Here is an 18,460-nt window from a genome sequence, read left to right on the forward strand (position 1 = left end):
CACAATGGAGTAATACATATCATACATACATACACATATACATGAACATTTATGAACTCATAATGGCTACTTTAAAAACCACAACAAACTGGCCACATTGGAGGATTCCAATAAATCAACTTATTATTTTAAAAATGGGTAAATACAAGGAAAGAATCAAATATTAATCCTGCCTTTCTAATATTAACTGTACCACTGCAAACCAAACAGAAGATGAGATGACTTTTTAAAAATCATTGTAATCTAGCTAATAAAGAAAGAACAACAGAATTAGGGCATCACCTCTTTGCAAACACTATTAAATTAATGAATCTAGGGACTCATCATCAATAGCTACTGAAACCTCAAAAGAGAAATGATCAGCTATTACGTACTTCTTGTTGGAAGAGCATACCACCACCCAGAAAGTTATTATGGGCTGAACAGTGCACCCCCCTCAAATTTATGTGTTGAAGCCCTAGTACCTAGTCCCCTAGTCCTCTGTACTGTGTTTGTGACTATATTTGGAGGTAAGGTCTTCAAAGAGGTAATTAAATTAAAACAAGGTCATTAGGTTAGACCCTAATTCAATATGACTGATGTTGTTATAAGAGGAGATTTGAAAACACACACACACACACACGGATAATCACGTGAAGACACAGGCAGATGATGAACCATCTACAAGCCAAGGAGAGAGGCCTCGGAAGAAACCAACTCTGCTAACACTTTGATCTTGGACTTCTAACCACCAGAATAGTGAGAAAATATATTTCTATTGTTTTAGCCACCCGGGCTGCAGTATTTTGTTATGGAAACCTTAGCAAACTAATACAGCAGTCTTGCCCCAACACCCAACCTCACTTAGATCAAGCCTCTAAATCCAACTAACAATGTATAGGAAATAAGATGGTAGCAGGAAATGTTAAATGACATCATGGAGATGTCAGAAAAATGTATTGTGGGAAGTTTTATAGGACAAGTAGCCCCAGTCTCTTCGACAAATAAATAGCGAGAAAGAGAAGGAGAGAGAAGAGGAAGCTGAGGGGAGGGAAGAAGAAGGAGGAGGGGCAAAGAGATGAAACAGAACCTATGAATGAAAAGAAATAGAACCTATGAATGAAAAGAAAGATTTATCAACCGATTGCAAGGTGTGAAGCTTATTTGGATTCTGTTTCTAACAAACTATCAAACATATATCGTTTATGAGGCAAATAAATTTTGAATGCTGAATATATGGTGAAATTGTTAAATTTTTTGGAGAAATAATGCATTGTGATTATACTAAAGAAAAAGAGTTTTTAAATCTTTGAGAGTCATACCTGTAAGATATGATGTCTTGGTGGGGGAAGATTAGTAAGTAGGATAGAAATAAAATAAGATTGGCTATCAATTGAAAGTGTTTGAAGTTGGGTGATGGGTACCCAGGGATCTTTAAATTATTGTGTCTACTTTTGTGTATAATATTCAAATCTCCAAAGTAACTAAAAAGAATTTGTATCAACTTTATCCTTAGTTAATGGAGGTCAAGTTTCACCATCTGGATAGATAAGACTTGTCCAAAATGAAGTTGAGTCAATACTGTTAGTCTCCCAACTAACCTTCACCTGGATTGCTGCCATGCAGCTGAAATAAATGTTGCTCTCCTTTCTTCCCCTTGTCCTTCTCTGATCCTCCCACAAATAAGTTAAGTGATGCCCAGGAAGCACCAGCATGAAGAGAAGCCTTGGACTTGGTATTTCAGAAGTCCTTAGGTGCTGAAATTGGCAGAACTTCCTGAATGTCTTATATAAAATCTCCCATATCTCTAGCAACACTAGGAATTATATTTAACATTCGTAATAGGTGACCCTCATCAATCCAATATGCTGCATTTCTGGTAAGATTCTGGACAGCTGCCTCCGAGGCCATGTGCACGAGAAATAGTCACTTCATACAAATCATTTGAAGATACGGAATGAGAGTCAATAAACACCTCTGTGTATTTCTACATTGTGGACACCCTCTTGGCAACAGGAACCTTTTGGAGGACGTTTTTCCGCACAGGAAGACAACGTGTTTGATTTCGATTGCATAACCCGTGGAATGGGAAGCCGAGCTGGCACCCATAAGGGCAACCAGCAACGTGCTGGTGACATCACTGTGGCAAGGACAGCATTTTTCACATTCTGGAGCTCAGAGAAGACAATCTGGCAAAGTCATGAAAAAGTGTTCATTTAGGGTAATGCAAAATCTTTCTTGTTTCAATTAATTCTTTACTGCAACATAGCGGTAGAATATTTAACAAGCCTTTTGAATAAAGTGGTTGTGTTTCCTATGAAATAAAACAATAAATCGAACCAAAACAATCGCAATCTGAGGTCTGAAGCATATGGTGTGTGTAATTTTACAGAACTGCACAAGGCTTTGATGCTCTCCTAGAAGAAAGTCTGAGAGTGGGCTTTTTCTACTTAAAAGAAAAATACTCTTAGAGCTAGCGATCGCTTTCGGTGTTTTAAAAATAGCTGTTAAGCAATATTCTTATGTTTGAAATACACTGGCGGAAGACTTCTCTTGTGTTTTCCAAAATACTCCTTTGAGAAGCAACTTCATTTTTATCCTTGAGACAGTATATGCTTCATACTAATGTGAATTACACACATCTTGTTTATAAATTTAAATAATCCCACCTACTTTCGCAAAACAGTTTGTGCCCATAGATACGCTGACCCATTTAATAAGTTTGGTTTTGAATTGTTAATGACATAAAACTGATCATAGGCATTTTTGCTATTTTGGAAAGAAGGGAACTATCAAACAAGAATAAAAGATGCAAACAAATATAAAAATTTATCTTCTACATTTCATCATGAATGGTTAACTTCATCATGAAGTTGATTGTAATCAAATAACCTCTTAGTAACCATTTCACTCACTCATAGGTACAGCAGTAAATAAGCAATTATTTATTCATATAATGTCCTTTTGTCATGTGTCCATTTTACATAGACTGTCAGCTTTCTGTATGGCCTCCCAGAGGACCTACTACATTGCCAAATACATACTAGGTATTTGGTCAATAAACTCTAGCTAAGACTCTAGTTGTCTAAAGACAGGATCAGCAGATAGATAGCTCTGGATCTTCGATGCTATACATTACCTCAAATTGTCCTCATCATTCAGTTGAATATTACTTTGGACATTTATCCTAAATAGTTTAAGTTACAGCTTAGAGGTAGCACCTCAGTTTTCCTAGTATCCTGAAGACAGAACACATTAAACAAGTAAACATGACATATGCCTTCCAGATAAATCTCTATAAGCTCCTTTGGATATGAATTACTAAAAATTAGCTTCTTTCATAAGCCTCTTTTTCTTTCCACTCAGTAAGAATCTCTTGGGCAACAACTAACCTAGGATAAATTCTATTAGCATTAAGTTTTTCTCTATTAATAATTGCCAAATATAATTGCACTCTCATTTTGTTTGTTCAAATATGAAATACCCAGAAAATGTCATGTTTTTAATCAGCTCTATGACAGCTGTTGATCTAGGATCAAGTATGTGTTAACCCGGAGGATTAAGATTAGGTCTTTTGGAAACAAGACACATCATCGCGCATGGTTCTATAGGGCCAGGAAGAGAAGGAAGATCAATGTGTAAGAAATAAGGTTGGGCTCAACTAAATGAGGATATGGCTAAATCTAACCTGTGGCACCCCAATTTCCTCAGTCCCTCCTTCGTGGTACTGCGTCTTCTAGATACATTCTAGAAGAGCCAGGTAAAATGCTTTATAGTGCTTCTCCCCGACCGTGTGCACTGAAAACCTGGTCTCTGGTTGTGGAATAAAAAGAAACAGCAAAGGAGGGTCGAAGGGAGTATTTTCTCGGGCAGCTGGTGTCTCTGAAATCACACGACATATGTGGCTGCCTATGTCAGCAGGAACACCCACTCCATCTATGTAGAAGGCCAATTCAGAAAAGGAAAAATACAATTAAAAACATCTTTAAAGCCCTAATGGCAATTCCTTGGCAGATTCTGACTTTAGGTGTAGACGACACCATAAATTCAGAAAGATCTTTCAAAAACAGAGGTCTTATTTTCTTGCAAATGTTCCAAAGAGAAAATAACAGGGAGAGAAGGCCTGTTCTCCCAGAAAGCAGAGATCCTGCCAAATTGTTTCTAAATGTGTTTCTCAAAAATTTCCATGTGCCATCAACGGCTTTTGAGTACTTCTGGAAATGGAAAGAGCAGAAATCAATGACCCCGTGAGAAAGCAAGCATTTAAGGTAATTAGCGTGCTGAGAAAATAGGTCGTCGTGCTTTTCAGTCACCATATATGCTGACCAGACACAGCACCAGTCAGTCTCCTCACAGGCTAGAGAGGCACTGTTCCATCCCTTTGTGACACTGCACAGAAAATACTGAGGACCTCAAGGGAAGTTTCCACATATTTCTCTATTTGAAACTCAAGCGAATAACTGTTTTCTGGGCCTATATTAGGCGACCAGACTGACTCACTGGAACCTAAACAGTTAGTAATTTGTTTCCTTAACTGTGGAATCCAGAAGACCGTAATTTTACCACTTACTAGCACTATTTTTAGCCAACCAGTGGGAATCCAAAAGATGTCCAAATAGTGGAAAAAGCTTCGCTCCTGGTCAAGACTGATGCTGGGTGGTCAATCTCCAGAATAACCAGCTACTTTGATCCGTTTAAGTAAATATATTAATTCAGGCTGGTTATTTTGCCAACATACTGAGAATTCATTGACTTGTTTGGTCATGAATCAAAGTGGCTGCCCCAGAGTCTCCTACCGGTCCAGCTCTAGTCACAAAAAGGCGGGAACCCCGAAGACCAAGTGGAGCCTCAGCCCTAGCAAAGCCCTGTCCTCAGCTCTCCAGAGTATTTTCTCTGGCAGAAGTATCTAAATGGGAGTTGTTTGTCCCATCCGTTTTAGACAGTTACATAAGCGAGGCCAAGCCAGTCACGTCCTAACTTAGCACTGAAGTCTGTTTTATTTTCTCAGCCCATTTCTCTGCTGCCCAGGCTGCGAGGACAATTTTGGTCATTTTCCAAATAACCAACAATTTTTAAGGAAAACTCAGACATGTTTTATTATAAAAATAATACACGCTCACGGTTTAAAACATTCAAACAGCAACAGGGAGAGTATGAATTTAAGATCAATTCCCCCTCACGCCAAACCCTCTATCATGTGCCGTCACAGACCCTCTCGCTGGAGATGGCAACAAAGCATTTTTTTATATATATATCTTTATAGAAGCAAGCAAAATTGACTGAAACATGTTCTGGGTCGGGAACTCTGCTAGACATTGAAAATACACAAAAAGTCAGAAACAGTTCCTTCCCTTCCTTACAGATTTACTGATAGTCACCATGATGATTCCAAGTATAATAGGTATGAACAACGTAGTAGTAGTCATATGGGGAACAAAGGAGGGCATGACTGTGGCCCACTGTGCAAGGTCAGGCAGCTATTCAGGAATGCTTTGTAGGAGAGGTCACACGAGCTGCATTATGAAGGCTGCGTGGGAAATGAAAAGGAGGGCATACAAGTGGAGTGAGGAAAGGAAATCCATAAGGAATCGCATAAGCAAAGGCATGGAGGAGTGAACCCTCATGATGTGCTGAGGAAACGACTGGAAGTCTGGTGTAGCTAAAACAGGGTACTGGTTTAGGAGTGTGGTGGGAGGCAAGACTGGAATTGCAGCACAGGGACCAGATTGTGTAGTGTTTCAAATTCCATACTAAAGATTTTGTGCTTAATTCTGCAGGCAACAAACTGTTGTTTTTATGTTTTTAAGTAAGGAAGTGATATAATCAAATCTGTGTGTTAGAAAGGATACCTGGCACATAAGGGGTGTGGAAAACTGTTTGCTGAATGGATAGAGCAGAGAAAGGGGAGCCGGAAGGAAGGAAGACAAGTTAAGTGATACTGTCATCATCACAATGAAGGGAGCCGGAATCAATAGAGGTGGGGATGGTGAGATGGTTTAGAGAAAGACTCAGGGACACCTGGCAACCAATTAAATGTGGAGGAATGGAGGAAATAGAAAAGTCAAAGGCAATTCTGAGGGTCTCTTCTGGGTGGCTGGGTATTTGGTTAAGTCATTGACCAAAACAGGAGTACAGGAAGGAGAGGGTATTTGAGGGAGGATAGGAAATAGGGAGATGGGGAGATAAGCTGAGAAGCAATAAATGGCCAACACTTTATTGAATTTTTACAACGGGCTAGATACTATTTTAAGTGCTTTATAAGTATTAACTCATTTAACTCTCATAAAGGGTAGTATTATAATAGTATCCCCATTTTACAGATGAGATTGCACAAGTTTAGAATCTGACAACTCTGAGTTCAAGTCCCAGCTCTACTGCTTTTTAACTGTTTGATCTTGGATAAATTACTTAATCCATCTAACCTCAGATGTAAAGAGCAGAAAATGATATCTACCATATGGGATTATTATGAAGATTAGAGGTAATACATATCAAGCAACTAGCATAGTGTCTAGAAGCTCATATATCTTAATGAATACTAGAAATTATAACTAACTATGAGATATCCTGGTACTATTATCAGAAAGGAGCTTGGAATTTCTGTTTAAGTTATAAAGGTAAGTAGAAATTTTAAACATCAGTATATTGATGTTGGCTGGGTCACTGGATGTAAATGTCATTTCCTAGTTTTGAGATGGGAAGTAGTATACCAAGAGATGAGACTCAAGGATGGAATTCTGGGAGAATACCAATGATAAAGGAGCAAAAAAGAATAAGAGATTCTTCTAAAAGAAATGTAGATGAAGTAATATAAGAAGAGGAGAGACATAAAGAGAAGAGCTCTAGAAGCCCAAGAGAAAGGTGGGAAGAGGAAAATGTCAACAATTGCAAATGCTTCTGGGAAGTCATACTAGAAAGTCTGAAAAGAGATGATTTGATCTGGCAGATGGAAAGGAGGTTGCTGTTAGCTGAAGTAAGAATCATCACAATGAAGTAATGGCAACACAAAGCAGAATGCAGGGTATGGAGGAGGTGCAAATGAAGAAATGGAAACAGAAGACACAGGCAATTTCTCCTTAAATAGAGAGTCTCCATTACACTTTAAAAATGACTTAGTTTAGGCAGCACTTTAGGAATGGTGCAGTAAGGACCTCCAAAAATCTGCTCCTCCAAGAAGAAATAAGAGCAGTGGCAAAAATTGTCAAAATTACTTTTTTTCAAAGCACTGGAAGTTAATAAACAAATGCTTCCAATAACCCATGAAGTATTTATTTAAGAAAAATCACTGAATCTCAGAAAGAACAATGATCTTTGGGCATTTTAAATTTAAATTGCTCTATTCCCCAGAGACAAACCAAGAAACAGACTCTTAACTATAGAGCACAAACTGATGGTTACCAGAGGGGAAGTGGGTGGGGGGATGGGTGAAATAGGGGATGGGTATTAAAGAGTATACTTATGATGGGCACTGAGTAATGCATACAATCGTTGAATCACTACTTTGTACACCTGAAACTAAGAGAACACTGTATGTTAACTATACTTGAATTAAAATTAAAACCTTAATAAAAAATATAAAAAATAAATTGCTCTATTCTCATCATCCCTTCCCAGCTCCATGGTTGCCTTGAAAAAACCAATAGCCTCACAACCACAGTAGCTGTGAAAACTAGCAGCCTATTAGTCACTGGAGGGGAAACATGGGTTTGAAGCTCCTTGAAAAGACTCATGCTCAGAGAAATGTCATATTTGATCCATCTTGAAAATCCCGGAAAAGCTCCATCCTTAGGTCTTGTCATTATTTGACCTGATTCGGTGTGAACAGCTCTATCTCATGGGCAGACATCAAAAATCATCAGCAGCAACTGTTTAATACCACAGCTGCCTGAGGGGACAACACCAGCTGGGGCAAAGAGAAGCAGATTAAAAATCTTAAAATGAAAAACTGAGAAATGAGATGTCCATAGGGGATTTTTTTTTTTTTTTTATTGCCATAGGGGATTTTGAAAGGCTCCAACATATTCCTAGAAATCTAGAAGGCTATGAACGTGTGCAGTGCTGTGCACATGCTCAGGAAAAACCTGAGAAGGTCCTAATCTCTCACCTTTGGCTAATCTTGAAGCTCTATGCAAGCAGGAAATGAAGGCTAAGGGGGAGTTGTAAGCTGCCTGCCAGAGCATTGAAGGTATGCCTCAGCACACACAAAGGCCAGAAGACATATTGATTTGAGACATTTAAAGGAATTTCTATCCAATCATTAGCTGACCACTAAGCTAACCAAGCAGAAAATTCAGAAGGCACACATGACAAAATTTAGACAATTAGCCCGGGAAAGTCATTAAACAACCACCAAAAACAATAAATAGCAACAACAACAAGCCCTAGGGAGGGGAAATAAATCTCATTTCCAGAACTGACACACTATATTATTTGAACTGTTAATTTTTTAACAAAAAATGATGAGACAAACTGTGGTAGTTCAGAGTAGGCTGAGAAAGACTGGAAGAGGGCATCCGGGGCTGGGGTGTTGGATCCCAAATGGGGTGAGGAGAACATGCACAAAGTGGACGGGGGTGGTGGTAGCAGTGAGACATTGGTTATTGACAGGAAGACTGATCAAATAAGTAAATACATAAAGAGAATGGGAATCAGGTTTCCCGCTATAAGAGAAGAGAGTTACAAATATGGAAAGGGAGAAAACTAGCACAAACACCCTAATGAACCCTAGGTAATATTATCTGAGAAGGCTGTGTAACACTGACACCTCAATGCTAAGAGGAATGCCTAGCACCTGGGTCTTGGTTTCTAAATATCATTTTCCACTAACAAGAACCAGAGTTCCTTCACAAAATGGATTATTCCAGGGCTGGGGAAGGGAAAGATGAACCTGGAACATCTTTTAGTGCTAAAAAGTAAGTGCCCAAAGAATGATGGGGGCAGTCAAAAGGACACAGAAATGAGATCGAAAGAGCTCCCTCTAGCCAAATCTGGGACAATCTGAGCATCAAAATGTTATGAATGGATTATAGCCCATTGCACAAAATAGGAAATCCTGAGTTCATACTGATGTTAATTAATTAATTAAACATTTGACATGAAATGAAATTTTTACATAAATTCAAAGTATTTTCTCACGAAATACTAATAATGAAAGGGAAAAGTAATTTTACAAAGGAGAAGCCTGGCAGATACGACCTCCATCAAGTGACCTTAGTGAACCTCGCCAGTAATGGGACAAGTCCCACCATCGCCATCCTGTGTTATTCCTACCTGAGGATGCACGGCCTGAATCTAATCAAGAGAAAACATAAGATAAACCCAAATTGAGGGACATCTCCAAAATAACCGGCCTGTGTTCTCCCAAAGTATCAAGGCGTGTGAAAGTCGCAGGAAGATTGGGAAAGTGTTCCAGATTTAAGGAGACTAAAAGAGATGAGAAAACTAAATGCAATGTGTAGTTCTTAAATGGATCCTTTTGCAAAACGGACATTATTGGGAAACTGGAATGGGGTCTGACCGACGTGTTAATTTTCTGATTTCCTCTGCTTTTCCCTGAAGTTTTTATTGGGGAATAATTATTGACATATGTCCCTGCATAAGTTCAAGATGTAGGGCATGATAGCTCAATTTACATATATTGTGAAATGATTACCAAGTAGGTTTAGTTAAAATCCATCGTCTCATGTGGATACAAAAAAAACAAATGCCTTTGTAAGGAGAACTCTTAGGATCTACCCTCTTAACAACTTTCCTATACATCACACTGCTGTGTTAGCTATAATCATCATGTTGCACACGACATACTGGTGCTTCTACATCTTGTGCCTGGAAGCTTCTACCTTTTGAGTGCTTTCCTCCAATTTCCCGCTCCCCGCCCCCAACTCCCACCTCTGCTTACCAGTCTGATTTCTTTTTTTTTTCCTATGAGTTTGGTGGGGTTTGTTTTTAAATTTCACATATAAGTGAGTTCAAACATTATTTGTCTTTCTCTGTCTGACTTATTTCACCTAGCGTAATGCTTTCAAGGTCCCTCCGTGTTGTCACAAATGGTAGGATTTCCTTATTTTTTATGGCTGAAGAATATTCCATTGTAATACCACAACTGCTTTATTCCTTCATCCACAAAGGGACATTAAGGTTGTTTCCATGTCTTGGCTACTGCAAATAATGCTGCTGTGAACATGGGAGAGCAGATATCTTCCTGAGTTAGTGTTTTTGTTTCCTTTGGATATACTCCCAGAAGTGGAATTGCTGGACCATATGGTGGTTCTATTTTTAATTTTTTGATGAACTTCCATACTCTTTTCCATAGTGGCTGTCCCAATTCACGTTCCCACCAACAGTGCACAAGGGTTCCCTTTTCTCCACATCCTCTCCATTTATTATCCATTGTCTTTTTGATGGTGGCCATTCTAACAGGGCATGAGGTGATATCTCATTGTGGCTTTAATTTACATTTCCCTAATGATTAGTAATGTTGAGCATCTTCCCATGTGCCTGTTGGCCGATTGTCTATCTTTGGGAAAACGTCTATTCGGGTCCTTTGCACATTTTGAAATTGGATTATTATTTGTTGTTGTTTGCTATTGAGTTTATGAATTATATATTTGGGATATTAACACCTTAGCAGATATACGGTCTGCAAATAAATCTTCCCATTCTCTAGGTTGTCTTTTTACTTTGTTGATGGTTTCTTTTGTTGTGTAGAAGTTTTTTGGTTTGGTGTAGTTCCACTTGTTTGTTTTTGCTTTTATTGCTTGTGCTGATTTTCTCCAATTTTGATAGTTATACTGAGGTTATGTAGAATGTTCTTATTTGTAGGAATTAATACACTCAAGTATTTGGGGATGATGGGTATCATGTCAATCATGTACTTTCAAATTGTTAAGGAAAAAAAGCTGTTGTACTGTGCTTCTACTTTTCTATAAGGTTGAAATTATTTCAAAAAGAAAAAAATCTGACTTTTAGGGGCCTACTTAAGAATAGTAAGATTGCTACACTAAGAACATTTGGTTTTGTTATTTATTTTGGGGTGTGTGTGTGTGTGTGTGTTTGCTGCTGTGTGTTTGTATAACATTGAATCACTGCTGATAGCCTAGCATTCATGCTCCAAACCAATCCGGAGCCAAACCTTCAGCTCCTTAATTTACCTCTTTTGACTTTTGTGGCTCAGTTGTAAGTTCAATATAGTGTGTGTAAATCTCCACAGTTGACGTGTCTATTATTTTTATAAGATTTTTAAACTCTTTGCGGGCGCCTGGGTGGCTCAGTCATTAAGCGTCTGCCTTCGGTTCAGGTCATGGTCCGGGGTCCTGGGATGGAGCCCCGCATCAGGTTCCCTGCTCGGCGGGAAGCCTGCTTCTCCCTCTCCCTCTACCCCTGCTTGTGTTCCCTCTCTCTCGCAAACTCTCTCTCTGTCAAATAAATAAATAAAATCTTAAAAAAAAAAAAAAGATTTTTAAACTCTTTGAAATACAACTAATTTTTAGCTTTCCATTGTTCCTGGGTGGGGATTCAAGATTCAGGGACATAGGATATTCTGAAATTAAAATGGAAGATTATAAAAAACTGACTACATACAAGGATTTTCCTTTTCTATTCAGCATAATTACTTCTATAATATATTATTTTTATTAATTTTTTTTTCAAGTTTTTACTTAAATTCCAGTTAGTTAACAATATACAGTATAATATTAGCTTCGGTTATAATGCATTATTTTTATAAAAAATGTGGCACATTTGCATGAAATGATTCTCTTACAATCATTAATCAAGCTATTATAAACTATAAACAATACCTGCCCCATACATTTTACTCACTAGCTCTCTTGTCCTTTAAACTTTCTTGAAATTATTCCCAGTTATTAATCTGTGTTTGTAAGTAAAAGCACTCAGACAAACCAGACTGTAGGGATCTGCTCCTCCATACCTGCTGGTGGTGGGAGGGAAAAAGAGGCTGCAGAAGGGGAGCCTGGGTGGCTCAGTCGGTTAAGCGTCTGCCTTCAGCTCGGGTCACGATCCCAGGGAGCTGGGATTGAGTCCCGCATCGCATCGGGCTCCCTGCTCAGCGGGGAGCCTGCTTCTCCCTCTCCCTCTGCCCCCTGCTCATGTTCTCTCTCTTGATCTCTTGCTCTATCTCTATCTCAAGTAAATAAAAATAATCTTTTAAAAAAAAAGAGGCTGCAGAAGCAGGCAAGTGGAGAGGAGTGGGAGGGAAGGAACCTTTTAGAGGAACTCAGCTCTGATCTTCTCCCTCCCTTGCTCATTACTCCACCCATCACAGATGAGCTGAGTGGCCTCTGTGAGTCAGGCCAGGTAATGAGCCCTGGGGATCCTGTGATGAACAAGACACATTCTGGGCTCTTTAAGGAGCGCTGAGTTCGGAGGGAGAGAGACTGCTGCACTAGACATTTAAGCAGGTTCTAATAGTTTCTACAAAAGAAGTCAAACACAGTGTGCTAAAAAAGGAGAAAAAGTGCTGCCTGACTGATGGGGAATAAGGAGTCTTTTCAGAAAAGGTGAGGTTTAAAGCCTCGGGCCACGTTTGTCAGGAGAGGAGGAGGGAGGGAATTACAAACAAAAGGAAAAGTTGCAGCAGAAGGCTGAAGGTCTGAAAGCAGGACTTCAGAGCTCACAGAGGGACAGGTGAGCGCACAATGGAGCGCACTGTGGGTATCAGGGAGGAGGGACCAGAAAGGCCCATGTGGGCAGACCATTTAAAAAAAGAAAACAGACGGAAAACAAACAGCAAGAGCACACACCCCTGTGTGCTGTGCTAAGGAATTCTGGACTTGATTTTGAAGGCTACGGGGTGTCGGCGGAGGGTTGCTGGAGAACGACAAGGTCAGCTCCCGCCCCCCTGCAGGGATCTGTGGTTCTAGGGAGGGAGGGAGTGTCCGACCCCCGGCACTGTGAGAATTGCTGGCTCCCTCCCTCCAGCTAGCTCTCTGCTCAAGTGATACCTCCGACTCCACAGCCCACCCCCACAAAAACAGCATGCCTGGCATTTTCTATTCCTTATCGGGCTTTAGTTTTCTTCATGATACTTCCCAAGTACTTGACTTACCTGTTTGTTGTCTGCCTATTATTGCTCTCTCCCCACCACCTGGTAAGGTGCCGGGCATATAAGTGCACATTTCTTCTAGAATGAGCAAAGGGTAATGCAAACCTGTCACTAATCTTGGTCCAAAGAACTTGGGAACCCATAAAGCTCAGATTTTAGGAAGGGAAATTTGCAGTGGCCAAGAGGCTCTGAGCATTCAGGGAGAGGGATGGTGGGGTAAGAAGCTCCAAGAGGTTCTTCAGAACGACATACTTCCAAATGAGATGGCGAATCCTATCAGATGATCCTTTTTGCTTCACCCCCCCCCCCCGCCCAGGGCTGGCCCTTTATAATGGGAAGGCAGGACTTAGTATTCTAATTTAGGAATGTTGAAACCTAAACAAGGATTTCAATGGGGAAAGAGAATGAAGCCTAGATCTTTCCCCTAACATACTGTCCAAAGACAGAGTCTGGAATCATGAAGCTGGTGTTTCTCTGCATTCTCCTAAGATCTCAAAATGGATAGACCATATCCTGCAGAACTCTCAGGTCACATGAGGTCTCGGCTTGAACAGGCCACCTGCAGCATCTTGTATGCATGGCTCTAAAGGACAGGAGGATCAGTTATAATACAGGGGTGAATTCATCAACAAAGTGCCTAGATGAGTATCTATCCTGGGAGGCAGCTTCCTGAGCCTCCACAGCTATACATCCGGTGGAGTAGGCAGGGTCCAGAAACTTCTCAGAACACTGGCTGATGGCTCAGGTCCTTAGCTTTCTTGAGCCACATGGCTAAAAATCACCTCGAATCATAAGAGAAATAGACAAGTCTCAACCATCTGCAAACTAGTGGCCTTGTTTCTAGATCTTTCCAATTTGAGAATCAACCAACTTGTTTCAATTTCAGGCAACCAAAACCTGATATTATGGATATGCAAGGAAAATACAGTCGCGGATTTATTGCCTGGCATATGGGTAATTATGAGAACACCAATGAGAGAAATTCCAAAGGAGCTGTCCTTGTCAGGCAGAGCACAGCAGCGCTGCCAAGAACTTCCAGATCACCTAAGCTGCCCAAGCTGCCAAGAAAGGAAGAGGTACGATCATTTGCTTTTCTGAATCATCACAGAAAACAACAAATTATTTTAACGTGAATTAGAGAATGCTGTTTAGTAGTAAGACTACTAATAATCAGTTTTATAGTTCCTTTTAACCTATCAGAACATTTTGGAATTTATATTGGATTTCCACAATAATGTCCATACTGTGGGTAGGTGGGTATTATCCCCACTTGATAGCTGAATAAAACAAGAGGTTGTAGAGGTCAGTCCTTACAACTGCTTATTTATCATATGGGTGAACCTGGAGAAAATGGCCATCTCCTTGATTTGCAAAAGCTGAGAAAGATCTCAGTGTGTGAAATGGAGGTAAATCTATAACCCATGTCAAAACTCTTGCAGACTGGTTAGCAGAGTAAGAGTATACCAGTTCAAATTCAAGTGTTTCCCATTACTATCTATGAAATCTTGAGCAGGTTGCATAATTTCCCTGTGTGGGTTTTTAATTTTTTAATTTTTAATTTTTTTAAAAGTGCATTTGACTTTCCACTCCATACTTTTAATGAGGTTTTTTTTTCAAGATTATTTATTTATTTATGAGAGAGAGAGAGAGTGAGAGAGAGAGAGAGCACGAGTGGGAGGAGAGGCAGAAGCAGACTTCTGGCTGAGCAGGGAGCCCGATGCTGGATCTCAGGACCCTGGGATCACAACCTGAGCTGAAGGAAGGTGCTTAACCAAGTGAGCCACCCAGGTGCCCCCTATATGGGTTTTTTAATAAGTAAAATGGGGAGTTAGGATTTGTACTAAATATTTGATAGAGTGATCATGAGAATCAAGTAAAGAATGTATAAATATATATGAATCAATAACGATTTCCTACGGTTCTTTAGCATAATCCCACAGCAAAATGCACTTTGTAGTCATCCAGAATTTCAACATTGAGTATGACTAATTTCCATGATAGAAAGGGAATGGGATAGCTTGGATTAATTCAGAGATTCCTATTTCCTACATCAGAGAGTCTCCTTGCTCCCTTGCCCTCTGTCACCAGAGATCTGATTCATTAGCAATTAATTATATCTATTTGAAACATTCTGTGAGGGACCCATGGAAGTCCTCCTTGGTAGGTCCTGACCCCAGGGACACTTTGTATTAAAAAAAGGGAGCAGTTCAGCTGCTAACATTCCTCTGTGATCTGATTTTTGGGCTGGGTCCAAATGAAATGATTTATTGCAATGTGTGTGGAGGAGGCTTGGGCTAGTTACTTTCCATCACCGAACTAATTTTGTGTAGGATCAGAGCAATCATAGATTAAACGATCCCAAATACCTCCTTCTAGCATTCACTAAATCCAATTGAGATATTTTTGTACATTAAAAAAAATCTGTTAAAAGACTTTTCATTTTGGAATGACTTCAAATTTATAGAAGAGTTGCAAGAACAGTACAAAGTGAAACATGATATTCGTTACCCAGAATAGTCAGTTGTTTATTTGCTTTAATGCTTTCTTTCTAAATGTGTGTGTGTGCATATATACATATAAACACACACACACACACTTATTTTTCTAAATCATTTGAGGGTAAGTTGCAGACATGATTCTTCTTTAACCCTAAACATTTCAGGGTGTATTCCTAAGAACAAAGATGTTCTCTCATATAACTGCAATACAATGATAAGATCCACAGAGTTTAACATTGATACAGTATTATCTATAGTTCATAATCAAATTTTATTAATTGACCCAATAATGTCCTTTGTGTTTTCTCCTCATCCAGGACCCAATCTAGATTTTATACATTTAGTCCTCATGTCTCTTCAGTCTCCTTCAATTTAGAACAGTTCCTTCGTCTTGGTCTTTTATAATACTGACATCTTTGAAGAGTATAGACCAGTTCTGTAGAACATCTCTTAATTTGGATTTATCTGATGTTTTCTCACAAGTAGATTCAGGTTATATGCTTTTGGCAGGAATCTCAGCTAAGTCACACCATGTCATTCTCAATGCATCACTTCAAAGAGGCACCTGATGTCAGTTTAACTTATTGTTGGGAACGTTAATTGAGCACCTGGTCCCATCTTTTTCCTTCCAGAGATCAACGAAATACTGTATCACCCCAAATAATCTCTCTTTTTATAAACTAGATTGTCTTCTAAATTTCTAGATATACATTAGAAACTTGTTCCCTAAGTCCATTTTTTGGACCAGCCCACAGGATTCAGTAAGTACTCAAGCCTGCCCCTCTATAATAGAGTCCTCTTCAGGGAAAATAACTTGGAGCGAGTGTTCTTATATATTCCAAAGCAAATAATGAATACAACGTGTATAAAGCCTCCAACAGGGCGCCTGGGTGGCTCAGTCGTTAAGCGTCTGCCTTTGGCTCAGGTCATGATCCCAGGATCCTGGGATCGAGTCCCACATCGGGCTCCCTGCTCGGCAGGAAGCCTGCTTCTCCCTCCCCCACTCCCCCTGCTTATGTTCCCTCTCTCGCTGTGTCTCTCTCTGTCAAATAAATAAATAAAATCTTTAAAAAAAAAAAAAGCCTCCAACATAATGCTTTACCCTGGCCACCAATGAGTGGCTGCCATGATTATCATGACTCTACTTAGCTGGGATGTCAGTACATTTTCCATTCTTATGCTGAAGGAATCCAAACCATGCACGGAAAGCAGCCTCAATAGAGTAAATAATTGTCAATGGTACTGGGGACTTGAGGGAAATCCTTCTTCTCATGAAGACAGATGGTTGAAAATGGGGATGTTTTATATTCACATTCTTGAGTTTGGACCTTTACTTATAAATCTAAGTTTGGAGCTTAATTATAATGTTTCTAAAAGTGCAATTTATGATACTTAACAGCATGTATCATTCTTGTATACATTTATCCAAAACAAAATGCTCTCACAAATAGGGCACATTTCTAAACTGCTTCTTCTACTATATTTCCCCAAATTTCTTTCTTTCTTTTTTTTTTTTTTTAATTTCAAGTTCTATCTTCTAGTATCTGTTATTTTCCCTTCTTGATTTTTGGTTCACTTTTTTTTCCCACATAAATAATAGCCACTTATGTGTTGTCAAATTTACATGTATATTACATACACTTTTAACACCATCCATTCCTATCTCATTTCTTGGCTTGCAGATGTTCTCACTGCCCCCTCTTCCATTCTGATACATGGACACAATCTCAGTGATGGATACTTCCTTTCTCTCATCCATTCACTCACATCGAATCCAAAGGCAGTAATTCTCAAATTTTAACATGCATATCAACAACTTAGGGATCAAATGAAGGCACAGATCCTGATTCAGTTGGGCTGGGACAGGGCTGGGGATCTGCACTTTTGTAGAATTCCCAGGCAAAGCAGTGCTGCTAGTCCAGGACCTTGAGTAACAAGGTGCTTGAGGATTTGACACTGAATTGCAGTTTGAACTAGGAAAAGGAGGGGCTTGGACCAAAGGGGAAAGGGAGACAAGGAGGGATGGCAGGGTAAAGGTAACGTTAATGTAGTGTCTTTGGGGAAGCGCATGTGGTTTAATCCAGCTGGATAATAGCATGCAAAGAGGGGTATCTGGTGAGGAGGCTGGGGAAGAGGAACCAGTTGGGGCATTTGAGTGCACGGTGCCAAGAAACTTGGATTTTACTGGGCTGACTTTCAAACAGAAGTAACAGTATTAAACTTTCATTTTGGAGGGGTTCAGACATCGGCCTGGAAGATTGATTAGACCTGTTTGATACGACAGGGAGATGAGAGAAATTTGGGATCAAGACGAGGCAGGGAGACACAGGACAAGCCATGTGAGAAACTTTGAATAGAAAAAGTCTGTAGACTGAGCACTTGCAGATGAGAAAAAGGGATGATAACTGATGACTTGAGGCCCCCAGAAGCAGAGGGAGACGCACAGCTCTAGGAATTAACACACAACAGCAGGAAGGGGGCATTTTTCTCCCACTGTGAATGAAGTGTCACCTCCTTCCTTGCCATCTCAGAGGGTTATTTCTCACTCATGCTTTTCCTGTTCTCCCACATCTACATCTCCCCATATATCCAAAGACTATTGTGACTTGCCTGTCAGCCTTTAGAGGATAACTCTGAAATCTGTACCGTGTTAAAGATCTTTGCTTCAAAGTCTACTTCTTATAGTCTGGTATGACAATATTCTGACTACCCAACTCCTTTTGGGGGGTCATAATATATATATCATCTGACTGATATCTGATGTACCTGTATTAGTCAAGGTTCTCCAGAGAAATAGAGCCAAAAAGATGGACAGACAGATTGCTTTTAAGGACTGGCTCACACGATTGTGGAGGCTGGCAGATCCAAAATCTGCAGGGTAGACCAACAGGCAGGAGACGCAGGCAAGAGTGATGTCGCA

The 18,460-nt window shown here is 39.8% G+C and overlaps 1 protein-coding gene across 1 annotated transcript in view; it reads left to right on the forward strand.

Moving 5' to 3' along the window:
- The window catches only part of SPMIP2 (sperm microtubule inner protein 2), an 80,125-nt gene extending 64,143 nt beyond the window's left edge, over window positions 1–15,982 (forward strand). The window contains exons 4-5 of the mRNA XM_081813102.1: window positions 13,929–14,118; window positions 15,917–15,982. Coding sequence (XP_081669228.1) covers window positions 13,929–14,118; window positions 15,917–15,982 — 256 coding nt within the window. The remainder of the gene's footprint in view (window positions 1–13,928; window positions 14,119–15,916) is intronic.
- Window positions 15,983–18,460: the final 2,478 nt, after the last annotated feature.

This window comes from Leptonychotes weddellii, chromosome 2, assembly GCF_054177405.1.
Source record: "Leptonychotes weddellii isolate Sample4059 chromosome 2, ASM5417740v2, whole genome shotgun sequence".
NCBI classification, from domain to species: domain Eukaryota; kingdom Metazoa; phylum Chordata; class Mammalia; order Carnivora; family Phocidae; genus Leptonychotes; species Leptonychotes weddellii.